Source organism: Clavispora lusitaniae (assembly GCF_014636115.1).
Source record: "Clavispora lusitaniae strain FDAARGOS_655 chromosome Unknown tig00000038_pilon, whole genome shotgun sequence".
NCBI classification, from domain to species: Eukaryota; Fungi; Ascomycota; class Pichiomycetes; order Serinales; family Metschnikowiaceae; genus Clavispora; species Clavispora lusitaniae.
Genome location: NW_027093976.1, coordinates 1,047,567 through 1,075,534, shown reverse-complemented (window position 1 = coordinate 1,075,534; position 27,968 = coordinate 1,047,567). Strand labels below are relative to the sequence as shown.

Here is a 27,968-nt window from a genome sequence, read left to right as displayed (position 1 = left end):
TAATGCACTAGCAAAATTTTAACAATATTGAAGTGTCGGGCACTAAGCAACGATAATAGGAACGCTTTCGTTTTAAGCTGTAATAATGAACCATCTTTTACGAATCATATAATGTGACGGTTGCGAAAAGAAAGTGTGAAACTATGGGTCGGCTTTCGATGATCAACACTTTATGCATACTACCATTCAACAGAGAAACATTTCAAGTGAAGATCAGATTATTCATATGATCCGTGCAGAGGATCACAGTATACGCATCTGTGTTCTTTGGATTCTTGTTAGAAAGACCTTATTTCACCCGTTCCATAGAGCATACAGCACGTATCCTCGGATAAGACCACATAAAAAAAAAAAAAAAGCGAAAAATAAAAACAAAAATATTAATAAATGCACAGAGCCTGCTAAGAATGCTGGTTGTACCACACCCTGCGTGTGCGCAGTGTAAGTTAATTACAAAACTGAAAATTTAATCATCGTATCTTCTTTATTATCCCTACTTCTGCTTACCTCCGTAGGCCGCCTTCCACTCGTCAATCATCTTCTCATCTATTCTCTTGAACAAGTACTGCGCCTTGCCCAAGTTGTGACCTGGTTCCAAAACAAACTCAAACTTGTCTGTGATCGACAAGGCTGGAGCGTTCAACATCTCACAAATTTGGTCACGGGTCGCTGGCATGAATGGGGAAATGACAGCAGAAACCAAGTAGATCAAGTTCAATCCCACACCTACAACAGCATCAGAAACATCTGGAGTGTTGTTGAAAAGCGAGTTGTCCAACTTGTTGTCCTGCAAGAACTGGTTTCCGCGAGAGGATATAGCCATGGCAATCTCCAAACCACGTCTTAAGTTGACAGCCTCCATGTTCTCTATGTAAGAAGTCAACAAGTCATTAACGTCTTTCTCAAAGCTTGCGTAGTTAGCAATCTTGTTTGCATCGTAGCTCGGTACAACGCCATTATACTTAGCAATGGCAAATTTAACCAATCTATTGACAAAGTTGCCCAAGTTGGCCAAAAGCTCCGAGTTATTTCTGGTGACAAACTCCTTCCACGAAAAGTGCGAGTCAGATGTTTCTGGACGCACAGACGCCAAATAATATCTCCACACAGAAGGAGAGATGCCGGTTTCACGTGCATTGTTTCCGAAAACACCCACGCCTCTGGACTTGGAAAACTTGCCGTCTTCATATTGCAAGTACTCCGTAGTGTTCAAGTGGTGCAACTTGGTCCATTTGTCACGTGTACCAATTTGAGTTGCTGGGAACACCACAGTATGGAACGGAACATTGTCCTTACCCATGAATTGATACAAGTTCACATTTTCTGGGTTTCTCCACCACTGTTGCCAACCGTCCTTGATTTCCTTGTCCTTGAAGTAATTAGCAGTAATGGAAACGTACCCGATCGTAGCATCGAACCAAACGTACAACACCTTGTCCTTAAACTTTTCCAAAGGAACAGGTGTACCCCAAACTAAGTCTCGGGTGATGCAACGTGGGTCCAAGCCTTGCTTTAACCAGGAATTTGTGATGGTCTTAGAGTTCTTCGACCATGCGCCCTTCTCGGCTGCTTCTTCTACCCATTCTTTCAATTCAGGTTCCAATTCGTTCAATTTGAGGTAAACGTGGGTAGAGTTACGTGGAACAGGCTTCGAGTTGTCAAGCTTACAACGGGGTTCGATTAATTCAAATGGGTTCAACAAGTTTCCACATTTGTCACATTGGTCACCACGAGCATCTTCGTAGGCACATTTTGGACATGTTCCCTCAACAAAACGGTCGGCCAAAAAGGAGTGATGAACTTCACAATACAATTGTTCTGTGGTTTGTTCTTCCAAGTAGTTATTGTGGTACAACTTCATAAAGATGTCTTGCGCAATCTCTGTTTGCAATGGTGTTGTGGTGCGCCCGAAGTAGTCAAAGTTGATGTCAAACCAATCGTAAACATCCTTGTGCACTTTATGATACTTGTCACACAATTCTTGTGGGGTGACATGTTCCTCTAATGCCTTTGTTTCAGTAGCAGTTCCGTACTCATCTGTACCACAAACAAACAAAGCGTTGTAGTTTCTATTCTTGGCGTAACGGGCGTAAATATCTGCCGACAAGACAGATCCAACAATGTTTCCTAAGTGAGGAACGTTATTCACATATGGCAACGCAGAAGTGATCAAAATATTGCGTTCGCCATCCTTTGGAAGGATACTGTCGCCTTGTGGCTTAACTAAATAGCCGGCGTGAACATGTACAGCGCCTGTGTGTTTGGGCATTTCTCTGACCAAGACTGTCACGGACTTTGCACGAGCAACACCAGAAGTAACAGCATCAGCAGAAGAAAAACGTTCAGCCCATTGCGCCAAGTTGCTGACTTCAGACAAAAAAGGATACGCGGCAGCATAAAGAACAATGTTGGCGGCAGACAATTCTGTTGATTCAGGAACAGAAAGTTTACTCAAAGCGTCAACAGCCTTTTCGCGGGACTGAGATTTGAGTGCAGAGTAGATTTCGTTTTCTTCGACAGCAAAGACAGGGCTTGGAGCAAAGTCTTTAGCCAAGTATTTGACAATGGCATTGGCCTCTGCGAGTTCGAAGCCAGATTTAGAATCACGGAAAAGAAGACCCGAGTCAGCAGGCTCTACCTGAGCTTCAGGAGCAAATGCAGCAGCTGCAATGCTGACTTTAAGGTTGTTAACCAACGCAAGTAAGGTGCTACCTCTATCTGTGGCGATATTCATTAGGGTTGAATATTAGTCATATAATTTTTTCGCTGCGTATATGGGTCGATGAACCCGTACACCATAAGCCTCTAGACAAAATAATACGACTTGCAAATAGTTGTAGACGGTAAAGGCAGTAGAGAATGAGAAGAAATGTAGCATTCTATTTACATGGCGATTAGTCATTGTTTGCTTTTCTTCATGGGCGTATGATCAAGGGACTTGTCGTAATACAAACACCCGTACACCACTTCCAAAGACCACCACAACGACCGATGTACAGATCAGCATTTCAACGAGATAAATGGAACGTTTTGATCAATGCTAGATGATACGGTTTGCTCAATGGAGGTTTCTTGTGGGTCAGGCTATCACCAGGAATGTTTAGTAGATGTATGGTACACCGGTACACCATTGGTGATGTGGGCTCTTTCAGGGATTCATTGAAGTCTATCAGATACCGTTGAATAGGATGCTAATAGCCTTTCAAGTTGGCTATGTATTTTGGGGCTGCAAGCCTAGAATGTTAGGAAAGACGATCCGGAGAGGTGTCAGCTCTCTCTGCAGGCGCACATCACCAAACGCAGTCTCCACACTAACTACAACTTCATGGCTCTGGACAAATTCAACAGCATCGTGCACGTGCTTGCACAGGCTGCGCGTCCTCTATCGCCCACAGGAGTTCTCTCAGGGAAAACATTTGCAGCCAAAGCTAACATTGCCACTTCGCGTGCACCTGTGGACTGTGCTCTGCGAGTCTTGGATTCATATACGGGCCCATTCACCAGTACCGCTGTGCGTCTTCTTGAGCAGGCTGGAGCGGTTTGCATTGGCACAACAAACATGGACGAGTTTGGTATGGGCCTGGCATCGACACACAGTAGCCATGGCGCTGTGGTGAATCCTCAATACTATCCGGCAAACCACGTTGCCGGCGGTTCTCTGGGCGGTTCTGCAGCATGCGTGGCGGCCGGCCTCGCTGATTTTGCTTTGGGAACAGATACGGGCGGCTCTGTGCGTCAGCCGGCCGCATGGTGTGGTGTAGTTGGATTCAAGCCCACGTACGGGCTGATATCGCGGTTTGGCGTGGTGGCTTATGCACAGCTGTTGGATACCGTAGGGATTTTGGCGCGGCTGGTAAGAACAACGCGAGATGTCTTTGGTGTTCTAGACAAGTGGGATGACAATGATGTGACGGCACTTCCACTTCTGGTTCGCGGCCGAAAAGCGAAAGAAGGGCCGTGGGTGGTGGGTGTTCCCGAGCAGATGCTATTGGGCGAGGTGGGTCCCGAGGCGCTCGAAACTTTGGAACTCGCGCTCGTGGGGCTTAAGAAATTGGGCCATAAAATTGTTCCGGTTCTGATCCCAGCGCTTTCACGCCTGTTGCTGGCGTACTATACTCTAGCTACAGCGGAGGCTGCGTCTAACTTGGCGCGGTACGACGGAGTCAGATACGGTGAGAACGAGAAGGGCCATTCTTTCGGAGTAGAGGTGCGCCGCCGTGTCCTCTCAGGCACTTACACGTTGTCTTCGGAGCTGGGTCTGCACTATAAGCACGCCACGTTGGTTCGGGAGAAACTTGTGGAGGAGCTCAACTGCGTGTTTGCTTGCGCGCATCTGTTCGTGGGTGTGGGTGAAAAAGACAAGAATGTGGCTAGAAATGGGCCAGACTCGGGAAGTGGGGTTGACGTGCTCTTGGCTCCGACTGTTTTAGGCCGCGCACCTGAACGGGACGTCTACGACCAGATCACTCGTAATTTCATCGAAGGATACGCGGGAGACGTTCTTACCGTTCCAGCTTCTTTGGCTGGCCTTCCTACTGTGAGCGTGCCTTTTAACGGAGTAGGCATTCAGGTGATGGCACAGCATGGAGATGACGCAACAGCACTCTCTGTTTCTGAGGCGGTGGAAACTATATTTGCACAATAAGATGTCTCTTGCCACTAGCGTTCATGTTCCTTATGCAAACGTTACTTTCTTTCTTGGCCATGAATTCTTTGCATTTTTCACTCCATAATATCTGGCAGTGCATCCGGTCTAGGTCTATTTCTTTCGCAATAGTAACAGACAATCGTGAACCAAATACATCCATCTGCATTCATTCTGCTATACAGCGATAAGTCTTGGGACCGTTATCATTGATGGATAGATTAGAAGGGGCATTAGAGAAACCACCTTGGTTTCCGCCTCTGTCTTGAAAATTGTACATAATCACGTTTCTTGCAAGAAGCTTACAATCTTGAAATTCCGCCTTTTCAGATTACTTTGGACAAATATACGTCAGTTTTATATCACTGTGTGTGAATAAGCCTGAATTCATCATTTGTGTCGGCGTCTATTGCGAATTTAATAGTATGAACAAAGGAAAATGCAGTTATTAAAGTTAACTATTCAAATGAAGTAGGATTTACCAGGATATGCCATTGCACCTAGCGAAAATTTGCATAGTCTGAAGCTCTCTTGTCTTCTCCTTATTGCTTGAAGTTACTTGCGTCCCAAGAGCGTCAAGAATTCGTCACGGGTCTTTTGCTGCACACGGAAACAACCCAACATACAACTTGTTGTCGTTGACAGGCCAGTTTTTTGAACACCACGGCTCACCATACACATGTGAGTAGCCTCGATGACTACAGCAACTCCACGTGGTTTCAAGATCTCGCTCAATGCCATGGCAATTTGCTTCGTCAAACGCTCTTGCACTTGGAAACGCCGCAGATACATTTCAGCCAAACGTGCAAGCTTCAGAAGTCCGACCACTCTCTTGTTGGGAATATAGGCAATGTGAGCCTTTCCAAAGAAGGGCACCAAATGGTGCTCGCACAAGGAGTAGATCTCGATGTCACGGACAATCACCATCTCGTCATGATCTTCTTCGAATACTGCCCGTTTGATCACATCCCGAATGTTGTCTTCGTAGCCCTTGGTGAAGTACATCATTGCACGTGCATATCGCTCTGGTGTCTCCAAAAGACCTTCCCGAGTAACGTCTTCTCCAAGTTCAGTTAAAATCGTCTTCACTGCTCCAGCAATGCGCTGTTCACGTGCCTTAGCTTCCTCTGGCGTCTGCTCAAGTCTGTCACGGGCCCCCTGTGATGGCCACAGTAAACCATCACTATCAATGGGTGGGTTTAAAGTGCAGGGTGAGGCAGCACGGATATGAAGTGGAGTGAGTTGACGAAGAAGCCTCTGTCTCGGTGGAATGTCCACGAGGGGATTAGAATGGTGAGATCCATTTTTGGTGTCATTTTGATCGCCGGATTCATCTGTTTGGTCGTGTTGATGGTTATCCGTTCTCTGCTCCTTTTCCTTGGGCAAGACGCCATCTATTTGTCCATCTTGCTTACCGTCTTCATCCTCAAAATTTTCTTCTCTTTTTCTCTTACCATTGGCTTCTGTGGGCAACATGATGGTGGCTCGTAAACTTTTCCGGCGATTTTAGGTGGACTTAACACCTGTACACCAAATCAGTCATAGTTCATGCACAACAGGTAAATTAGTTATCAGAATATGGCAGACGGCAACCAAAAGAGTTGATCATTATTTATAACATCTATTCAAACACTAGTTACGTTCGCGTTTATCTAAAAGAAAAAGATTTAGCTTCCAATAAACTTGTTGAAAAAGGCTAAATAAGCTATTTATTTTATTTGCAAGATACGAATAGTGTCTTAAGTAAGATAGCGCGCACTAAGTCATCGGCACGCAAGATAGTGCAAGATAACAAAGGATAAGGAAAAAAATTGAGATGGAGGAGCTGTACGGCGTATCCTCGAGCTATGAAGATATTCTTCATTTCGATCGGTCTAAATAAGCGTTCATAAAATCGTAGATAGCTATGCAAAAGGATTCAACACCCGCACAGTCAAGCAAGGCAATGCCATGCCGATCTCTGCCCGCAACAAAACTGCAACCTGCCGCATTTCACGGATTTCTTGAATATAAGAGTTGCCCTCGACCCGTGTAATGCTGTCGCGCAAATATGGTGCCAATCCATCCTCTTCGCTGCCTTGTGACCCCACATTAGGGGCGTCAATGTTAAGCTTCGCCAACTTGTCAGCAACACTACTAATGGCACCGCCTTGTTTCATGCTCTCACCTTGGAACTTTGCTGCTTCCAACGATGATGTACGGTACTTGTTCTTGATTGAGCTACGGTAACTCAATGACGTCTTTTCATCTGGGGGAACGTACGTCGCCGCATCAACACCTTTTTCCCAGAACAACTCAAGCGTACGGTTTGCCTTGTCGAATTCGGCCTTAACCAATGGCAACTGATCACCATGAACTCTCTTCTCCACACCCAACTCAGGAATAAAAACGTCAAATGATGATTCGTAAACTTGGACGACTGTGCCCATCACCAATAACTGACCAGTATTTTCACTCATCTCGTTAATAGTTTGGGACAATAACAAATGAATTGCTTGTTCCTGTGCGTTGGCAGCACAGTCTTTCTTGAAGTTACAATAATCGGCTATAGTCTTCAAGGCCTCTAAGTTGTTAGGCTCTGAAGTTGTCTTGTTGATAACGGCCTTCACTTGCCTATGCACAATCAAATCAGCAAATCTTCTCAATGGTGCTGTGAAGTGTGTGTGCAATGGCAAGTTCAAATAGTAATGTCCATATGAATCTGAATCTTGCTTTCCAGCAATATAGTACTTAGGCTTTGGCATCGATTTGAACAACAAAGTCTCAATACATTGTCTTTTGACTGGGTCCTCGATTTTCAAAATGGAATTCTGCAAACTTGCTGATGTGCTGATGTCCATCTCGAAGCCCAAATTTGCTGCTTTTCTTGAGAAGTTTTCAATCTTTTGCAATGTTGGCAATGCATGGCGACGTAAAAAGGCCTCATCTCCAAGGAATGCATGTACTTTGGCAGCGACAGTAGCATTTACTTTGTGAGAAATCTCGGAAACCATCAGCAAAGCATCACTCGATTGATAAATATTCAAGTGCAATCTCACTTTCTCATCATCAATTTGATCTAACAAATTGAGCGTTGGACTAATTCCTAAGGCCCGATTTTCCAATCTTTGGCGACGGAACTCTTTGGCAATTAATGCAAAGGTCTTGATATAGTCAGAAGTAGCAGAAGTGATATCCTCAACAGGTTTATTGCTCAAGATAGCATCGACATCATCGTAACTCACCAAAGACTTTGGTACAATAACCGACTCTTGAATGTGAATATCCTCAACTTCAAAACTAGTAGTATCGATTTCGAAAACGACCGACAAGGCCAAATTTTTAACGTTTTCCTTGAAAGAAACCAACTTATTGAATTGTTCTGGATACAAATGAGAGGATTTTTGGGGTAAAAATGCGGAGCACGATCTCTTCTTCGCCTTTCTTTCCAACAACGAACCTGGATGCACAAAATGAGACACATCTGCCGAGTGGAAACCAAACTCGATCTTTGTGCTGCTAAGTCTCTTCACATGGAAAGCATGATCAACAAACTCATTGTTCTGAGTAAAAGATATAATGTAATCATTCAAATATTCTACCCTGTCAGGGTTGGTCAACTCGGCTTCGATACTAGGAAGTGGCCCAAAAAAGGATGTCATGTAGTCTTCTGCAAAGTCATTCTCATTTGGATACTCGTCGCAAGAAAAGTTATTGTCCCTCAAAATCGCATCCACTTCAATTGCAGGATCATCAATCTTACCCAATTTGCACACAAGTGTTCCAAAGGGATGCAACGAAGTAATTGGCCATCTTTTAATGGAGGCGATGAATAACAGGTCTGAGTACTTTTCGTGATTTTCAACAAAGTCGCGAGGAGCTTGTTCTGTAGGGATTGCGATTAAAGGAACACGTTTGTCCGTGGGTTTAAACCAAACAATCTTTGGTGTTCTTGGTGTTTGAACAGACGATTCTTTACCGTATTTTTTATCCATGGCTGCCTGTGCTGCTTGTGCGGGCCTTAATAAACCTAACGTACCAGCAAAGATTTGGCCGGGAATACGATCCACAACGGCAACCACATGACCGGCATACAAAGGTTTGACCTCATCGTTAATTTCCTCTTCTTCAACTAGAAGTAATGCTTGGCCCTCCACCTCAACGTCATCATTTTTCTTCATTGTAGGTCTTTGCTTAAGAGAGCCTCTTCTCCCCAAACTCTCGCCATCGTTCTCCTTCTTCGAATCGGCAGCCAGAGTAGACGTGGCGTCATTATGAATATCGTCACTCAAAACAGAGGTAGTATTAGACTTTGTCATATTGTTGTCTTTGCGACGTTTCTTTTCCTCTTTTTCTTTCTTGGACTCCCAAACTTCATCAACAACAAGCAACTCTACTGCAACCAAGTCGCCTTCCAATGCTCTGTTACGGTCCTTGGAGCCACAAATGAAGATATCAGCTTCCAATAAACCATCTGTGGAGACATAGGCATCAGAACGGTTCTTCTTATTGACCCGCAAAGTTCCGGTCACCAAACGTCCCTCGTTTATTAAATCTGGCAAAGACATTTGAGGCAAATATGGCGCAAAAAGGGACTTACGGCCGTTCGCATTGCCGTTGTTGTTATTGTTTCCTTGGCCCATATTGGGGTTGAATTGTGATAGAGACGAAACAGAGCCGCCTCCGCCATAAGAGCTTGATTTGTTGCGGTGGCCAGGAACGAAGAACAGAGGTGGTTCCAACGTTGCAGAGCTATATTGTTGTCCAGCTGGTTGTTGTTGTGAACGCCAATTGGAATTGATATTGCTATTGTCGAGATTACGAGAATTTGATCTCAAGTGGGATCCCCGGCGTTGGTGGCCACGTTCAGGAGAAGTAGAGCTGAAACCTGGCACGGGAGGAAGAAAGGAGGAGTTTTCGGGAGGAAATTTGAATTGTTGGCCATACGCTAATGAACGCGAGCGCGAATGGCCTGGAGAAAGTTCCCGTTCGGAGTCTGGAGCATTATTGGGAAAGCGGAATCCTCCCAAAGATTCTGAGCTACTATTAGAATGGCCCAATGTTGGCAGAGCTGCACGAAGACCTGGTGGACTGTTGGTAGCGTTTGATCCAAGGGAAGCCAAGTTGGATTGTTTCTGTGATGCAGCAGCCTTGATGGCCTCATTAAGCCCCAAGGAGTGTCTACGTGCATGACCCTGTTGAGAACCTCCCAGAGAGCCGGTTCTGCGGTGGTTTGCGTTGTTGGTCGACAGGTTCCTGGAATGAGATTTATATCCCTCCTGGGGAACCGTAAGCAGCAGCAGCAGCTGTTGTTGTTGTAAGAGCTGCTTCTGCTGCAGTTGGACTGCCTCCAACTGGCGCTGGAGGTTATATTGCTCCACCATAAGCGTGGTCAATTCGCTCGGAGAGCGACGGTGGGCAATGTACAAGTTCTTTGGCTTGCGTGATCTTTCGCCATCAGCCATTGTGGAAAAAAGTGGGGAAGTTTTTTTTTTGTCTTTGGAAAAACTGGAATTGGAAAGTATTAAAAGGCTCCTGAAGTATTAAATATGCTTTGGTGTATTAAAAGTGCTTTGGTGGCACAGCAAACAATTATTGGTGGGATATGAGTGAGACAGATTATAGTGCCAAAGTCTGCTATAGACGAAAGTTTGCCCTTGGCAAGAATGACAGAAAACTCTTTGAAAGGAAGTGAGAAGCTAGCAATTGCGTTGCAATGTGAAAAAGAGCGTTCGGATGTGTACTAGAGCCACGATCACTAGTCAGATTGAGAACCAACAGCAAAAAAGAAGAGAAGCCAAAGTTTCCCCTGACGGTTTTTTCGGTGAGATTTTGCGTGTGCGGTTGCGTGCCTATATCTTTTTTTCGGGCTTGCCCTTTTCCATCCTATCACTTGCCACCTGCGTTTTTCGCAACAGGAGACCTTCTGGCTAGGATTTTTACTTTGTTTTTTTATATTCGTACCATTATTCGTGTGGCACCATTCCACTTGTACTTTTTTTGCTAAATGCTGGAGAAACTGCTGAACAATTGATTGGGGATACCATTAGGTCATGTTCTATGTACAGTACTTGCACTACTATTAATAGGCTCTAGGCCTGCGGTCGACTTCCGGCATGTTCGGTTGGGCTTTCCTGGGAAGATCTGGGGTTCGAGTTTTTCATTCTTCCTCTTGTGCTGGCATTGTCATCCCTGGGAAATTTGCGCTTGTGGCGGAGATAATTCAAGACTTCGGAGAATGTTATTGTGAATTGGGTTTACACAAGGGATGAAGGGACCAAGAGCTAGCCATATGCAATACATTTAGCAGATGCGGCATTAGCGTTGGTTCAAAAAGGCAACTTTAGTTTCCACACGCTTCTTCGAAGCGAGTACTAAGCGAACACTTGACCAGTCAACCAGTTATGAAATCACCCGGACAGGCGTCGGAAGCACTCAATGGCAAAAGCTTCTATGGTTGAGTGTTGTTTCCCTTTTAATTCTCTTTTTATTATTATAGTCTTCTTCCGTTTACTACTTTGGGACTCCGTTGCTTGTCTTCCTAGTATTGAATTTTATGGTTTCGTTTCTCGATCAGCAGTCTATTGTGCGAAAACAAGCTATCGGTGCCTGTCTTGGCAAAATAAGTCTCGTCCTCACGTCTACAGAAAAAGATCAACTCCTAAGTTTGTATTACATGCGCATTATAGCTCATCAGCATAAAAGCACACACCGAGTAACGGCACGAATTCAATTTCAAGAGAGTGTAGTTCTCAATGTGTGGACTCTGGGCTGAAACTTTGAGAACAAGAGACATCTCCTGTGATGTTACCATGTTTATGCATTCCCATTATTTGAAGGACACGAACGTGTTTTTCCATAGTAGCTTGTAAAGTTGTTCTGCAAATTAATGTATACCCAAACGTATCTGACTTAGACGCATCCATGTGAAGCTGGGATCAATGAAGGTGATTTGACCAAAACGTTCTCAATTGCCCATAAGATATGGAATGAAGATGTTTGCGCACTATAGTGTGAGCTGTGTTGCAATGGTTTGCCTTACCATGCTTCTTTAGTATCAACTCAAAATAAATTCCAGAGCGGTCGAAGCCAAATCACTGCAATTGGAGAAGAAGATCGTAATACCGATTCTGCTTAAATAGAAAAGTTCACTATCTTAGCCTCTAACGTAGCCACATCTACCAAAACAATTTGTTTAGACTCACAAAATCGTGGCACAGAGATAACCTTGACTTTGTTTCCGCTCACATCGACGTCTCTCCACCCAGCTTCCATCTGATTTCCTGCAAAATACACATGCGGTGTTTCATCAAGTGCAAAAGGATCACATTCCTCGTATGGATAACAAAACAATGTATCTGGTGCTGTAGGGGCGATATGTTGCCAACGAAGAGTTCTTTCCATCACTGTAAGTATTTGGTCAAGAGAGGGCGTTCCAGGTGAGTATTTGAGAATGTCCAGGATATTCTGGCCCGCTGTGCCTAATACACGTGCACCTGTGTCGAGCTCAATCCATGCTGGATTGGTTGCCGCATGTACAAGCAGTTCTGGACCGCCTGAAAAACGGCCCGAAGCGCCCAAGAGTGCCCGGTGAATCGGTTGTTGGGGCAAACATGTCTCAGCTGGATCGGATTGGCCTGGCATGATTGTCACCGGCAAAGAGGTAGCGATCTGAGCAAGCCAAGTAGAAAAATGACTTACGGCCAGGCCCAGGAAACGCGACGTATTTTTCGAACCAAAAGAAGTATCGGAAACGACAGGTTTCGATTCTGACACCAGATCACCGGCAATAATGAGACGCAGTATTTGACGAGCCGCTTCTGCGTCAGTGGCGCCTCCAAGCTCGCCACAGAGCCACTGCTGCAACAAAACAGTCAGAAGGTCGCCAGCATCAGAAAACATGATACCAGAAACTATAGCGAGATAGCGCTTCTCGGGCTTTGGTTCACCTAAGGGGCGCTGCGGCGCAGGAGTTGGACAGATTATCTCCATGGCTTCAAAAATGCCAGCTTGGATCTCAATCCCAAGCACGGCTACAAAACAGCCTGTTACTAACCCCAGATTCTGCAAAAGTTCATCGTTGTGCAACACCGCACGACCACTATCGTCTTCAAGCATAAGGAGGCCATCATCTGGATCCACATATGTTGGCGGCAGTGCCGGCATCACGTCATCGATTCCTTTCTCCACGTCGTTCAAGATGTTGAGCTTTTTCCGCAGATCAGCAAAGACTGTTCCCAGAACCCAGCAAAGTTCTCCTGACGCAATATCCAAGATTTTCTCTTTGCGTACTATAGTCTGGCCGTCCACACGACGCGTCCCATCGCCCCATTTTTCCAAGGCTTGAGCGTCTGTGCGAGGTTTGAGCTGCTGGAGTCTTTGCTGGTAGAGCGCGAAAAACTGACGGCTATAGCTTCGCGTGTTGAGGCGAAATAAATTGTCCTTGTCGCCTGGAACAGTAGGCGATTTCACACGGGGGCCAGGATCATCGCCAAGGTTTGTGTTCATAGTGGCGACTGAATGTGTTGTAGACTGGAGATTGTGAGGTGGAACGCGACGCGAAGTGAGAAGGTGGAAATGCGCGAAAACCACTTGAGAGATGAATTGTGACAATCTGTTTTTTAATGAGGCCAATAGGTGTTCTTTGCTGATGAAGGTGCTTTTTCTTGTTGCTATTGACTTTGTTTGGCTGAGCGTCCTATTTGACTTGGCATCTCTCTTGATGTGTTGCCACCTGTAGTTATCCATAATTGCAATTTTAGCTTGTCTGGCCACCTCTTGTCCTGGGTTAATACGTACAAAAGTTTAGTTCGGTAGGGCTTCAGAAACTATTACGTGGTTTAGGTTATTCGTACTCGTGGTCTATATTGTTTGTACACTCGAAATTCCCATGGCTTAATAATTGAGAACAGAATAATTGAGCAGAAGGGTTTTAGCCGCATTATACTGTCTTTGTGGCCAATTGATAGTCACATTGGTTCCTTGGTAGATACCAACTTGCTAGCTATATCTTAACTTGTAGCATTCTCATTTGATTTTCTATTTTTCTTTTTGGTAGGCTCTTCCTTTCTCAAGTGTGCTAATCAGTGTTATTGAGGATATAGGTCTCACATCTTTTAGTGATTTTGATGTAGATAAATCAATATATAACCCCCGTTAGAAACAATGATTGCGTCAACGATCGTACTTCTAACGACCCAAGATGTTTGAAACCTTAGTTCTATCATATTACATCCGCTTGATCGCACAGCTTAGAACCAAACATCAAATTTATCCTGCCATCTACGAGCATTAGATGTCAGTATAGGTATTCCAACATTCTTCTATAGACGAGCACATCTTATAATGGACCTACACTCCCGCTAATTCAAAATACGCCCGTTGCTAATGTGATGTCGTCCTCTCAAGCCGCTTCGTGTCTGAGCCAAATTTCAGTCGCGCCCCAGATAGAATATCAATACAGATCCATACCACTAACATTAGCCAGGGCACCATCTCTCTTGTTCGTCGCAACTAACTTCTATACTGACTTGCGCTGAGTTTAATTACTGGACTGGCGCTCTCGTTTCATGACGCGGCTCTGTGTGGATCCATCAGTTCTCGCCCTTCAGTTTCCTCGCGCAGCGCCAACGACTCCAGTGCGCGTTCGAGTTTTGGCCCAAGTCCAGCACTACGACGAAGCGTATGCGCGCCTCTTTGTGGTGCGGTGCGCCAATCTTCCGCGCACCGAGCAGATTGATCTCGATGGAGATGGCGAGAACAAAAATCAAAATACGACGGTAGCAGTCGATGTTAGTGAAGTCTTAGCAAATTTGGGCCCGCGGCATGTGCGTGTTGGCGCCGTCGTTAGTATTTGGGGAATGTATGATGGTGAAAGCATTCATGCGGTTGAATGTGAGGGTGTCGAAAGTGCAGACCTTACAGGACAAGCATCTGTTTTGGCTGAAATAGCAGCACTTGGCGACCTTTGATTTCGATCTCCTCAAAAATACTATTTCATCGTGTGCCTATTTTTTGTTCGCTTTTGATAGTACTACGTCATATGTACGCATCAGGAATGCGTTGGCTGATGTGATCGCATTTCATTCATGTACTTCAGACTTGAAGGATACATGAGTGCTATTCAGTGTATTCGGCTTCGAAAGCTAATTGATGGTGCTTGCGTCACAATGTTATTCAACCGAATAAGCGTCTATATGCTTCTATCTAACAATATTCACGTATTACTTCGAACATCATCCTGCTATTTCCTCCTCTAAGCCCGTCTTAGACAGAGTGAAAAACTGATCCCAGATGGATTCAATGGGAAGCTGAATGAGCTCAAAAACACGGCGACCTTCTCGTGGAAGTTCCAGCTCCAACGACAAGCTCAGACCCATATCCACTGCAGACGGGGTTACATTTTCCACCTCTTTGAAAAAGGAATTCAAATCGGGCGCATTATTCCAAAGTAGACCGTCCATAGTTGGCGATGAGAAACTGGAATGACGAGAGATGGGCGTTTGGGATATAACAGGCACTCCAAAACTTTCATTGACACCTCTGACACGACCTGGGCTAGGTTCTTCTTTCTTAAGGCCTGAATTGCTTGTATCCTGCGTCTCGGGAGCTTCTTGGCGACGCGGATCATTTGAATATGTTTCAGAAGTTGGATTGATTTCAGATTTTTCTTCCATTTTGATTCCAGCTTTTTCTTCCATTTTGATCTCAGCTTTTTTGTCTTCTTTCTGTGTATCCAGATCGTTATTCTTTTCGTTCCATTGTTCGTTGTTTGCATTTTGAGAACTCTTCGTATTGTTTCCTGGTACCTCTCCAGTTGGCACCTTGACTTCAGGGGAGGCCGGTCTGTTTCTGGTGCTGTGCTCGCTTCCGCTGGGCAGATCCTCGGGCAACAGAGCGTTGCTTTCGTCGCCATAGCAGAGACGAAGCACTGCCGCTGTAAGCACTTGGAACGTGTCGCAGCAACTTTGGCCCGCCGCACAAGACGGCGCCAACAGGGCAAGGACAGCTGCACATGTTTGAGCCGTTCGAGCCACGGCTGCGCGGGTCATAGACTGGCGCACTGTTTCGCACGTATATATGGCGAAAAGATACGACGTTCCCGCATTGAACAAATTGTAAACCGCGGCCCATGTGTAGTTGATGGCCTTTCGTGCATGGAGCTGGGCGTAGCATGTCATGACATTTTGCAGGGCGGCAGATACTGTGTGGTATGCCTCTTCTGAAAGGCGGAAGTTGCGGGGCAGAAGCGCATTTAGCAGAAGAAGCGTGTGGTGGAAGTTGAGGGCAAAGTACTCTGCATTGAACTCACAAGCCGCAGCCGCCTGAGAGGGCGTTTGCGCGCGCCATGAAAAAAGCTCTGTGGTGATGTGGCGGCGCCATTCGTCTAGATTTTCGAAGCGACGAGGAATCTCGCCGTTGTCGTAGAGCACACGCTGAACCTCCGATTGGATGCGGCGCATTCGAAACATGGCGTGTGCCACTTGTCCCGCAGCGTCCTCCACCGACGGATACTGCGTGGAAATGGCCTCCTCTGGAATGCCCACGGGGCGTCCCAAGTAGAAGCAGATTTGCCGGTCAAGCGAATATGTGCACCAGAATAGGCGCCGGCGCCTGTTTAGTACGTCGGCAGGACAAGTGCCCGAGGCGCGGCGGGCGAAATTCGAGGCATCGGGCGGCGCAAACCCTGAAGGAACGTTTTGGCCCGAGGATTCTCCCGTGTGCAAGCCCAAGTCCACGCATAAGCGAAGAGCCGTGCCTAGCACATACCACACACCCGGAACGCAGGGCCGCATGGTGGCATAGACGGCCATGAGAAGAACTGCCTCCAAGTGTTCGAGCGGATCTTGCGCCGGGACTTCAAACTGAAGGGCAGCCGCACGAAACTGCGCTGAAATCGTTGTAGGATACTGCAAGTGGTTGGCAGAGGATGCTATGGCCAACACCATGAAAAGAAAAAAGAGCGGGCGGCGGAACTGCAGCGGCACATCGATACGTGCTGCTTCTGCTGCAAAAGCGTCTTCGTCTAGCCGTTGGCCCACGAACTGGGTGTACTGGAAGAGCCACGTTTCTCGCTCGGGCACGCCGCCCGCACGCTCTCCCGCATCATCGGGCGCGAGAGGCACACGCGGGTCCCACGGCCCATAAATCGGGGCGAACACCGACTGCAAAAAGCGCTCGCGCTCTAAAACGGGCACCTGCGAGTTGCTCTGAGCAAAGTAAATGCGGATGAATTCTTGCGCGGTGGGTTTGGGCGGAAGCACCGCAGCAGTGACTGTGCTTGCCTCCTCCACCCGGGGCGGCGGCGGCGGATTGAGCCGAAGCGCCGCTGTCATCAACCGGGCAAAAGATACTCCCAGCGCCGGGCCAAAGTACCGCGGGGTGTCTGCAAATGGCGTTGCGCGCGCAAATGGCGCTGAAGGTGCAGACGCAGTGCGCGACCCTTCGGGCGCGGGCGACGGGTTCATTTTTTTCTGCGCCAACTGCGCCTCTAGTTCCGCCACTCGGCTCTCCAAGTGTTGAACATACGAACGCGGCACCTCGCGTCCCGAAGCAGGGTCGATCCCAATGCATTCGTGGCCTGCCTTGAGGCATCGCAGGCACAGCGGAAGCGCCTGGTCGCAGCGAACCTTCTTGGCCCGACATCTCTGACACGCTGCTATGGTGCGCGATGCTGCCGTTCGCTTGTTGTCATGGGACATGGTTCTAGTGGAAGTAGTTGGTGGAGTTGAGATAGTTAGATAAGACGTGCAGGTTTGTCGCGCACACGTATCGCCGAAGCGACTCGATGCTAATGTTTATTGCTGGCATGCCCGGGTATTTACATCTTGTACGTTGGTGTGTTTCCGAAATTTTTTTTACTCTTGATGCATTTTACTCCTTACATTTCTCCTTGTAAGTGGAGGAATTGACATGGCTGGGATTTTTGTTTGAGCGGGTATATTCTTATCGCTAGTGCTTGCACCAGTAATATCGCGCAAAATCTCGTTAATTCCGCTCGCCATTTCAGGAACATTAGCAATGCTGAGGATTTATTCGATACGCATAATCATAGATGAAAATACCCTTTCCTATGAGCAGCAAGGTAGATATTTCGTAAATTGGTAACGTGTTTGCGTAAACTATGTAACGTGTCATGTCGTTGAGCAGCAAACAGACACCAAAATGAATGAACTTCTTGAAAGATAAAGCATACGAGTCCACATGCCATTATTATTATAAATATACACGAACTCCATCTCGCAAATGTGTGTCACAACTTTCTGTTCTCATGTGAAAAGTAGTTTGGAGCTTTCAAAAGAACTGACCATTGCACTATTCAGAATATTGAACAGGTTTACTCGAGGGACGGTGAAATTTGTTAGCATACGTGTAAATTTACATGCTTGCAAGTAGAATATTTTGGCTCTAGCCCTTTTCATTCCGCATCTACATTAGGCTTAAGCTCCGGTGCTACTCTGCCTAATTAACTTCTTAGCCACTAGTTCATCCCGCTTGTTTCGCAGGTTTTCTATGTCTACTTGCTGGTACATGTCTGTTCTTAATAGTACAATTAAACAATCTGGGTAGACCCAACTTTTCGCACAAGCGTCTAATCTACAAATGTTTCACCACTGTTTTCTCCAACTCGTATTTTCCATGCAAGTCAGGAATCATGACCTCATAGCCTGTCGTTTTAGCTGTAACATCGTTTCCGTCGGCTTCAACATGGATAGTGGCCACAAGCGAGTTCTCGAGAACGGGGTACTTCACATATCTCTCATCGACAGCGTGGTTTTGAAGCTGCTTCTCGGCGCTCTCGACAACTGGGCCAGGAAATTTCGCAGTGCCAACCTTGTCGTGGTAAAGAGGCGATTGTTTCACCAAAACAAGGTCACTCCAATTCCGCTTATTCAAAAACTGCACGTTGTCACGTGGAGTACCATCAGGATTGACAGAAAAAATAGGAACAACATCTTCGTCCGTGTAGCGATCGTAGTGGTGGATCTTAGATCTCTTGTTGAGCAATGTAGCCATGGCATCTGGAGGTGGAGCATTGATGATTGCTGATGATGTCACATTAAAGATCAATCTTGGATCGTGTTCAGGGTTCTCTGTAACATCGCGATTATGTTTCTCGACATCTGCACTAGCAACCAAATGTGCATGAGGATGGTGGTGAATTTTTGTCTTCAACCGTCCAAAACAACACAAATGCACATCGCCAGACAAAATTGTGACCCGAACTCCGTTCTTGGCACCAAACTGAGTCAATTTGCGCACCAATAAGTTACGTTCTCTCTTATGGTTCTTAGAGCACCAGTGATCATTCAAATCATCCAAGACTTCGACTCCACCGTCAAATTCATTGACTAGTCCTTTGCTGATGATTCCCTTGATTGCCAACAGCCGCAATGGCTTGAGCGCAGGCAGATTCAAAACCTTTTCAAGCCACACAAGCCGTGGGTACAAAATTGGCACGCCCAACATCACCAAAAGATGTTTTGTTTCTGGAGCTTCGGCAATTTCCTTTTCTAAGCGATTGAAAACAACATTGTATGTAGATTCTGGTACAACCTGACCAAGACTACGCTCAGTGCGACAGTCCATGCCAAGTAAACTGATTTCACGCCCCAAACGCATATACACAGAGTGGGACTTCTGTTTAATGAAGGAGCCTTCGCGCTTCAGAAGAATCCACAGTGGATCCTCCGTGTGCAGAGGTTCGTCGGGGGACATCTGGTGCTGGAAGAGCATGTAGTACTTGTAGGCAATGTTTCCAATGGCCACGAACACATCTTGGCCCATTGTTTTGTCCTTGTATGATCCAAAACCGTCGATGATGTCATGGTCATCAAAGATATTAACACTGGGGATTTGAGCTAAAGCATATGGGAACATAGTCTGCAAAGTTCCGCCATTTTTACCGCGCCAGAAGCCATGACCAAACCATTGAGTATATGCGGTAAGATAGTACTTTTCAAATTCCGCCTCCATCTCTGGAGTAACGCTCACATTGCGTTTTTCATGCGAGCTCTTCATCTCGAGCCATGGCTGAAGCAGCTTCACGTGCATCTTAATCAGATCACAGTATATCTGGTCACCGCCACCTAACATAACGTGGTACTTCTGCTGGGCATGTTTGCGCAAGACATCGAGCCAAAGGGACAGCTTGTACTCTGACGTGTCGGTGCCTAACGAGAAACCATTGCAGGAATACGAAACCACATTCATCGAATCGGTGGCCGCAGGAAGGAAAAACTGGAAATGCGGCTTGGCCTCGCCATTGACTTCATAACGTACACGTTGAGCTTCCTCAGTCAACTCAAGGTGAACATCATACCTCACAAATTTCAATTGTGCAATCTCGTGATAGACGGTACTAGGAAACTCGCCAGAGGCAATTCTAGGATCTGAGCCTCTGTTTTCAGCAGGTCCAACGTTGAATGACACATGGGGGATATCTCCTTCCACAAGAAGCATTATGCTGGCGCGGTACAAGTTGGAACCTTGTTCAAGAACACCACAAAGGCGAAGTATAGGACCACAATGTACTTGCAGCTGGCCAAACGATTGAGGGCCGGGGCACATTTCAGGTACCTCGGCATGGCTTTCTCTTTCATTGAGCGCCTGAAATTCGTCGATGGGAATCGGCGCAAACCACGAAGAAGACATGGACTATAAAGATGCAGCAATGTAAACGCCAGTAGTAGGCTGGATAAAGTCAGCGGGCCCTGCATGGAATGAGATTGCTCAAAGTGGCAGGAGGGACGGGTGTCAGGTATTGTTCCTTGCAGTTCAATGCGGCTGTGTGCATAGTTAGTCATGCGTAAGAGGGTAATAAACTGAGTAAAGCGGTAAATGGGAAGAGGAAAGAAGCACACAGAGGAAAGTTTTCCGTACAAAGCACCGGTACAAAGCATCATAAGCATCATTGGTGAAGTTTGTCATCTTCCAAAAGTAAGAGATCTTCTTACAGGCTTATAGTTGCTCAGCACGATGCTTCGTATGTCCTAATTTCATGTTGTAGTTTCTGCAGGAGGGTATGCTGAGTTGCGTGGAGTAATGGCAGTGACATTAGGAGCGAGGATCTTTGCAGACAGATAGGAAAGAAGAAGTAATGGAGCTTCTGTCAGGAACTCATCAGGGTCCATGGAATGCAGTCCAAAGAACAAGACAATCAGCTTGAAACACTGTTTTTCTGTATTGTGGCATCGTGCCGCGACCATAGAAGCAATATTGCGTTCACAACGTGTCGCATATGTTCATCAACACAGGTCCAATAGTGGCATCCCATTCAGCCACTGTGTTGATTTCTTACGCACTTGGAGGAAAACTTCACAGACCTACTAGGTTCAAGGCTATCAAAGCGAAACCTCGGCACAGGTGCACGGATGTCTCGGGAAAGTGGAGAGATGTGCTAGTGTCTTCTGTCGGTTATAACAGGCTGCGCGGAATCACCGTGGGTCTAGCTGCAGGAGTGCCCAGACTTTTCCCTGCTTCTTTCCAAATGGGGTGAGCACCTAGGTTCCCTCATGTGGAAGATATTGTTTTTCGGTTGCGCCCTTTTGCTTCGCCCGGTTTTTAGTATTCTGCTGTTGTAGTCTTGGCGCATCACTACGCTTATCAGGCTTGGCGGCGTATCGAAACGTTATCGCGTGGCACTCAACATCGCATAGTTAAGTGGCTTCTTTTCCTCCACATCCTGCCAAATCCAACAAAAGCTAATATTACGCAGTCCAAACACCAGGACTAGACCACGGGGCAAACCAATAGATCCCCGCCAATCAAGCTGAAACACAAACTCCAGCCTAGCCCATCCGAAACACATTCTACTCTTCTCTTAAAAGTCCAGTATTCGGTCATTTTGCTTAAAGTGCCGGCATCGTTAGTTACGAACTCGGTCCCGAAGCAAGATCGACTCACATATCCAACCTGGCCTACTGGCAACTTTCGCTACAGAGCCACACCTTGGATTTCTTAAATGGCTGTGTCGCCCCAATACTCGCGGCGAGTCTCCTTCAACAATCTCTCTCCAGAAGAGCCTGTCAGCACCAATCTCCAACACCCATATGGTCTGCATTTGGTCCAGGCGGCCGAAGCTGCCGTGGACTTTCTGAAGGTTTTTGGCAACTACACCTTTTCCCGTAAACGAGTGCGGCTTCCGGATCCGCCCGCGCACTCGATATTGCGCAATCGGCTTTCGCCGGCGCAACTTTCGTCCAACATAGAACATGCGCTTCTGGAGGGAACGAGTTTCCACGGCGACTTGAACGATCTTGCAGCAAACCCACCCAAGAATGTGCCGCGGCTGGAATTGGCACGTGTGGTGGATGCTGTCGAGAACGGGAATGCGTCCAGTGCGGACAATTTAGACGGGAATGCCATCGACCCAAACGATGATGCAAGCTACGACACAAATGACAATGCGACTGGCATGGACAATTCTCAGGCTGACGCGAGCGCTGTCGGACAGAACGGCGAAAGTATGGCCAACGGTGACGCTGCAAGCGGGAACTCTGCCAGCACCAATGCCTCTCGCCGTAAGCTGTATTCGGGCATGACCAACGAGGAGCTCATGGCGCTTGATCCGCAGTATGCGCCTGCCCGTCACAGCGATTTGGGCAGTTTCAAGTTTGACTCGCCCACCACCGCGCCGCCGCCTTCGCGCCGCATGTCCGCGCCCGCCATTTCCATTCCGCGCGCCAAACAGGTCATTTACCCTTCGCTGAATGAAAACAATTATCGGGCGGTTTCTCTCACTTCTAAGCACGCCGAGTACGACCGCGTGCTGGAGCCTCGCACGTTGTTGACCTTTTTGTCTGGCCGCAAGCACACGTGGAACTCGTTGGACTGGCTCCTTCTATCTGGCCACCAAGTTAGTCAAGTGCAACCGTTTCTTGTCGATGGCGATCATTTGGTGGTGGCCGCACTAGTCCCGCTCAAGTTTGTTCAGGCATCGGACTCTCGCCGCGCACATTCGCCTGAACAACATCTCTGCGCGCGCTGCGATCATTTGCTCGACTACATCGTGGCTAGCCTCCCATCAGGGCTCAGGGTCAAAGTTACTGTCGAGTTGGTTTTGGATGAAGCGCCTGAGCCGATGGTGAAAAAGCCCCTTGTGGGCACCAAGTACATGTTGTATCATGTTTTCCGTCAGTATCAGCCGACACTAGTGGTGGTGGGAAACAAGTCGACCAATCTTAATTTCCGGTATCCACTCCGACGCTCACGGCCACTGCAGTCGCAACAGCAAACGCAATCCAACTCGAAACTGACATCTGTGCCAGCCTTGGTGCAGCCTCTGCAACCACATGAGCGTGAACCCGAACGGTATCTTTGCAAGCTCTCGTCATTTCTCATCCGTCACTCGCCAGTGCCAGTTATTCTAGTGGGAAATCGCACAGTATTTCATCGCCGCTTACTGCATAGCCCCCAGATCCAGGTGACGTTTTGCGATGATGGTACACAACCGTCCAAAAGCATCTTGGATGTGCCTACAAACGGGTCGCGCAAAAACTCGGCAGTTTCTGATGCTTCTATTGAGTCCTTTTGTGGACAAGATGATGTGAGCAGTGGCTCAGCTGAGACCGCAGATTCTCTTGCACGAACCGTTGCTGCTTTAAGTACGTCTCTGGATCCCTCGCGGTTCCAAGATATGGTTGCAGCTATTTCTCTGGCGCTGGCCTCTGAACTGAGACATTATCTTGAATTGGTGCGAGAACGTGGCGTGGATGCTCTTCCACGTATTGTGATTGAAAGCAAAGCGCATCAGGCATTTATGGAAGGTGCGACAAAAGAAAGATCGAGAAATAGGGGATCCGTATACAAGGTTAAAAGCTTGATCTCATACAATGAGGAGGATGAAAAGAAAAACGTCAAGATGATCAAAAAAAAGGCGCAGGCGCAAACGCAAACGCCGCTGCAACAAAAGAAGCGGCGTTCTTTCTTACAAAAGCTCCACTTGAAGAAGTAGCGAGTACGAATTGATGATTAGTTATGATTTGTAGACTTTCATGAGTTACTATTCAATGTCCAATTCTGTAGGTCGCTGCGCTCACTTATCACCAAAACTATATGAATAACCATTAGCGCAGAAATATTATAAAACATTGATAACGGCAGTCAATAAGATTGAACCGTAAGTGTGGTAGTTTTGGGGTGATCAATCTCGTATCATGGGTATTCTGTTCATTTCAAAGTGACCTTTATAATACATATCCTCCCTGTACTTATTTGTTGAACAGTAAATTTGGATTATAACGAAACGAGGTGCCATGTGTTTTAAAATGTATTTCTGTTGAAATACCCTACTTGGATCTGTCTATCAACCAAAACTGAATCAAGTTGAGCAGTGTGCATTTTTAGTCGCATTATAAGAACGGAAGCAATATTTCGCATAAATTGCAAATTAGCCGGGCAAGATACTATTTCAGAAATAACAAAATGGTCTCGTATGGGTTGAATTAAAAAATATCCATGCCAATCAGGCAATACATGACTCAAGACTAGAAGAACTGAATCGAAGAGAAAGTGGTGAGATGGTTCGAAGATCTGCGAAATTGGTCCAATACTATTTATCCGTGCTGGGAAGTTGCATTTTCGTGGGAGAATATTCCCAACAATAGCGTTGTTAACATAAGGATTGCAACAAAACATTTCATGAAGTTTCATCTCTTTTCTTCCTACTTTTGATCCCGTAGTCTCTTTTGTAGTGGACATCAATAATGGAGCTGCACACAGTCATAACTTTCATCTCCACACGAAGGAAGACAACTTCTAACCACACGCTTCCATCGTATCCACATCAAAAGGCCATTGGGCGTTGAAAAGACTACGTTCGTTCCATTCCCTAAAATCCAAAACAGAGCTTTTACGGTTACATACTGTACTCTGTATTCATACGATCGATCACTGCTTGATCCGAGACGTGATTGACATTCTGCGAAGAGTATTCGCTAGCTCATCAAGCCTGTGCTTTACTACTTTGTTTCAATTTTGACGTGTTCATTTAAATTCTTCTCTTCATCCGCCATCGGATTCCTGCTCCCTCATTTCAGAGTGTACTATTACTATCGTGGCTTCTGAACTTGGTGTGTCCAGCCCTCCTGCCACCAGTTCTTTCTTACAATTGTTGACTATAATCCATGCCACAAGACCGTCTTTCGGCGCTGCAACGAAAACAACGCGCCGCTAATGTGGTGGTTCACCTGCGCCTCAAGCCCACGGCCCTTGCGCCCGCCCCGCCCGAAGCGCGCCCGCACGCTTCGCACCAGTTTTCTGATTCGGGCCACACATTCGCACTCTACGACGACCTTCCGCTAAACCGCCGTGGGTACAAGTACAAACCATGCCGGCGACACGGCAACTTGGGGGCAAATTTGTATCTGACAGCAGAATTGGAGCCATATGGTGTTCGCGCCAGCTACTTTGACCGTGCCGCTGGTGTGGCGTTGAGCGAAGATTTGCAGTCAGTGACCAACCCGAGCGGATGGTTGTCGGCGCGGGCCAATGTGGGCATGCGAGAGGGTTGCCATTACTTCGAATATGACATTGTGCGCGGAAACGAAGGGCGCGCACATGTGCGAGTGGGCATTGCGCGGCGCGAAGCCGCCTTGGAGGCTCCGGTTGGTTTTGACGGCTACGGCTATGGCATGCGCGACGTGGGCGGCGAGAAAATCACCTTGAGCCGCCCGCGCGCCTACATGCCACCCGAGGAGGGCGGATTCAAAACAGGCGACACGTTGGGCATTTTGGTCGAGCTTCCACAACAAAGCGCAGTCCAGGCGCTCGAAAGCTCACAAAACAATTCTCCAAACGCATCGCATGTTTCTTCCAAGAAGGGTTCTAAGGAGAATTCAGCAACGCCAGACAAGACAAACGAGTACCTCGGCGCAGTGCGTGACCAGCTCCCCATCAAATACAAGAACGGGCTTTATTTTGAGCAGTTTGAGTATACCCCAACGAAGCAGATGGCGCATCTTCTCAACCCCGTAACGGTGTTTGGAGAAAAAGCAGTGCTTCATACCTCAGACACTGCACACATTCCAACTTTACCTGGGTCCCGCATTGTGGTGTACAAAAATGGGGTATGTATGGGTCCCATGTTTGAAAATCTCTTTCTGTTCTCACCTCTGGGGGCTGCGCAACTGCTGAATCCATCTTATAACCATACCGACGATGGCTCTTTAGGCTATTACCCAATGATGTCTGTGTTTCTGGGGGGTATTGTCCGGCTCAATGCTGGTCCGGACTTCAAGTACCCTGTTCCAGAGGGTGCTCGTCCACTATGCGAACGCTATGATGAAAAAATTGTTGAGGAATGGATGTGGGATTTGGTCGATGAGGTGGAGGCACTGTACCTCGATAGCTTCGAATAGATGCGTATGGTCCTTGGGTAAACTACCTCATACAAAGTTACCGCATATGTGGAATCACCACTCTCAATGTAATTTTGCGTTATCGAATGATTAAACTCAGGCGTCCGATAAGGTTTTTCGTAATTGTCATATAGTCGAAACAACAGGCCATTTCGATTCTTACAGCAACTTCTTAATATTCTTGTCTTAAAATTGAAGTATAAAGACAAGTATGCTACTCAAAGATTGTAGATCGTCGACTTGTGATTAAATCTTGCACTATGCGATTGCCGTCATCATAAAATCCATGCTCTGAAGTCAACCACTGTGGCCATAGAGTTCTGGGGGAAATCAGTTAGTCCTGAAAAGTCAACTGAGTGCCCATATTGCCTTTTAAGGGCATTTAGGGGCGAATGAACCACCTATTTAGCACAATGAACAACTTCCATATTTCGGTTCTCACCGATTTCAACTTTATTTACATGCATCAAACTCATCCCTCACCCACCGACTGCGTCTCCTCAAGCAGTTTCCCACAGGCTGGGCATCCATGGCCACCTCTTTGGTACAGTGCCATACATCTGTCGTGGAAACTAGTCGGACAATCGCCCGTAATACATTTCTGCCCCAATGTTACTAGCCCGCGGCACACGTTGCACACAAGAAGCTTTCCTTGTGGATCTGCGGTAGAGAAGATGCCAAAGCGATCCTCTAAGTACGCCCGAAGTTCTGCCAAGGCTGCCGGTGCTAGCACCACGCGATTATGAGAAGTAAACGAGACCCACCCATCATCAACGAGCTGTTTAAGCAAATACGTAGCATCGGATGCGGGCCGTTTCAATGTGGATGCGATTTGCTGGCGAGCATTGACCATGGGGCACGCGTAAATGTAACCTGGCGCAGAGACAATAGTGTCGATCAACTCTTTGATGGCGTCCAACTCCGGAGGAGAATACGGTGTACAACTCTGAATCACATCATCAAGACGAGTGTTGACAAACACGTAGAGCGCAGCACCCAGATCCTGATCCCAAGTGCTATCGATTTTGAAACCATAACGTTCTAGGCGAACATTAATTGTAGCTAGGAAATCCCGAAGCGACTCTTGGAGAGAATATTGTTCTGCGACAAGAGAAAACTGCGCAGTGAGCCGGTCCGCAGACACAACTTTGACCGCACGAATATACGTGAGAAGCGCTCTGTGCGCTTCCGTATACATGAGATGGACAAAGAAGACGCGAAGTTCTCAGAGCGCGAAAGTACGAAATATGGTGTACTCAATATAACATCACGAACATCAAATCTTCAAATTTATTTTCAAAGGCAAGATAGCTTGAGACAATTCACCGGGAATCTCTTTTATGAATTCGCTACGTGTGTGTTTGTCTTTACGTTTTAAACTGTAGATTTGTGAGTTCGGGGTTCTCAAATCTGATTCGCATTCAACAATCTTCCTCACGATTGTTAAGGCTGAATTAAAAGAGAAGTAAGCAGCTAATCCTCATCAACTTTAACGAGTTGGTTCGAACGTGGTCATTGGTTAGAATAATTTTGGCGCACAGCAATCTCACTACTTATAAAAAGAGTTCCAACAGGTAAGGCTGATAAATTTTAGGAAAGTGAAAAAATCTCTCAGTTTCGGTACATACTCTTAAACATATGTAATCTTTAGGCCTTGGGGAACAATCAAAGAAATACAGCGCCCAATGATAAGTCCTCAATGGGTTAACTGGCAATATAGCACTTTGTTACGCCATTCGTATGTGAATATACTTTGGGATTGCACAATCTTGCAGAAAAATAAACAGTATCGTTTGTTTGGAGAACTACACAACAGCTTCATAGTCTCTTGAAGTATATAGTTTTTGCCTCTCGCATGTGCCTATCTATTTTTAGTTTTTCCTGTTGTCCGCACGTTCTCTGGTCTTTCGATGACGGGTCAAAATTAGGTGGCGAATTTTCACTAGAAAGCTTCATTTCTTGCATACCTTCTAGCCACCATACGG

At 46.6% G+C, this 27,968-nt stretch overlaps 11 protein-coding genes across 11 annotated transcripts; 4 read left to right on the top strand and 7 right to left on the bottom strand. All coding sequences in view use genetic code 12, as the record gives it.

Annotated features, from left to right (window-relative positions):
• Positions 1-493: 493 nt before the first annotated feature.
• On the bottom strand, positions 494-2,734 carry MES1 (methionine--tRNA ligase; the record flags this gene model as incomplete). The annotated part of the gene is made up of 1 exon (XM_002618294.2): positions 494-2,734. The coding sequence occupies one exon, from the start codon at positions 2,732-2,734 to the stop codon at positions 494-496; it is 2,241 nt and encodes a 746-aa protein (XP_002618340.1).
• Positions 2,735-3,325: 591 nt separating this feature from the next.
• FOB63_001590 (glutamyl-tRNA(Gln) amidotransferase subunit) lies at positions 3,326-4,645 on the top strand (the record flags this gene model as incomplete). Its single annotated transcript, XM_002618295.2, has 1 exon — positions 3,326-4,645. One exon carries the CDS (start codon positions 3,326-3,328, stop codon positions 4,643-4,645), a length of 1,320 nt encoding a protein of 439 aa, XP_002618341.2.
• Positions 4,646-5,200: 555 nt separating this feature from the next.
• Positions 5,201-6,121, bottom strand: FOB63_001589 (GTP cyclohydrolase I; the record flags this gene model as incomplete). Its single annotated transcript, XM_002618296.2, has 1 exon — positions 5,201-6,121. One exon carries the CDS (start codon positions 6,119-6,121, stop codon positions 5,201-5,203), a length of 921 nt encoding a protein of 306 aa, XP_002618342.2.
• Positions 6,122-6,549: 428 nt separating this feature from the next.
• Positions 6,550-10,089, bottom strand: SSD1 (mRNA-binding translational repressor; the record flags this gene model as incomplete). The annotated part of the gene is made up of 1 exon (XM_002618297.2): positions 6,550-10,089. One exon carries the CDS (start codon positions 10,087-10,089, stop codon positions 6,550-6,552), a length of 3,540 nt encoding a protein of 1,179 aa, XP_002618343.1.
• Positions 10,090-11,758: 1,669 nt separating this feature from the next.
• On the bottom strand, positions 11,759-13,372 carry HYS2 (DNA-directed DNA polymerase delta subunit; the record flags this gene model as incomplete). The annotated part of the gene is made up of 1 exon (XM_002618298.2): positions 11,759-13,372. One exon carries the CDS (start codon positions 13,370-13,372, stop codon positions 11,759-11,761), a length of 1,614 nt encoding a protein of 537 aa, XP_002618344.2.
• An 821-nt stretch (positions 13,373-14,193) lies between these two features.
• TEN1 (Ten1p) lies at positions 14,194-14,595 on the top strand (the record flags this gene model as incomplete). Its single annotated transcript, XM_002618299.2, has 1 exon — positions 14,194-14,595. The coding sequence occupies one exon, from the start codon at positions 14,194-14,196 to the stop codon at positions 14,593-14,595; it is 402 nt and encodes a 133-aa protein (XP_002618345.2).
• Positions 14,596-14,859: 264 nt separating this feature from the next.
• PPR1 (Ppr1p) lies at positions 14,860-17,325 on the bottom strand (the record flags this gene model as incomplete). The annotated part of the gene is made up of 1 exon (XM_002618300.2): positions 14,860-17,325. One exon carries the CDS (start codon positions 17,323-17,325, stop codon positions 14,860-14,862), a length of 2,466 nt encoding a protein of 821 aa, XP_002618346.2.
• Positions 17,326-18,220: 895 nt separating this feature from the next.
• Positions 18,221-20,278, bottom strand: FOB63_001584 (uncharacterized protein; the record flags this gene model as incomplete). Its single annotated transcript, XM_002618301.2, has 1 exon — positions 18,221-20,278. One exon carries the CDS (start codon positions 20,276-20,278, stop codon positions 18,221-18,223), a length of 2,058 nt encoding a protein of 685 aa, XP_002618347.2.
• Positions 20,279-21,587: 1,309 nt separating this feature from the next.
• Positions 21,588-23,579, top strand: FOB63_001583 (uncharacterized protein; the record flags this gene model as incomplete). The annotated part of the gene is made up of 1 exon (XM_002618302.2): positions 21,588-23,579. One exon carries the CDS (start codon positions 21,588-21,590, stop codon positions 23,577-23,579), a length of 1,992 nt encoding a protein of 663 aa, XP_002618348.2.
• Positions 23,580-24,750: 1,171 nt separating this feature from the next.
• ASH2 (Ash2p) lies at positions 24,751-25,983 on the top strand (the record flags this gene model as incomplete). Its single annotated transcript, XM_002618303.2, has 1 exon — positions 24,751-25,983. One exon carries the CDS (start codon positions 24,751-24,753, stop codon positions 25,981-25,983), a length of 1,233 nt encoding a protein of 410 aa, XP_002618349.2.
• Positions 25,984-26,455: 472 nt separating this feature from the next.
• On the bottom strand, positions 26,456-27,181 carry FOB63_001581 (uncharacterized protein; the record flags this gene model as incomplete). Its single annotated transcript, XM_002618304.2, has 1 exon — positions 26,456-27,181. The coding sequence occupies one exon, from the start codon at positions 27,179-27,181 to the stop codon at positions 26,456-26,458; it is 726 nt and encodes a 241-aa protein (XP_002618350.1).
• Between the last annotated feature and the right edge of the window lie 787 nt (positions 27,182-27,968).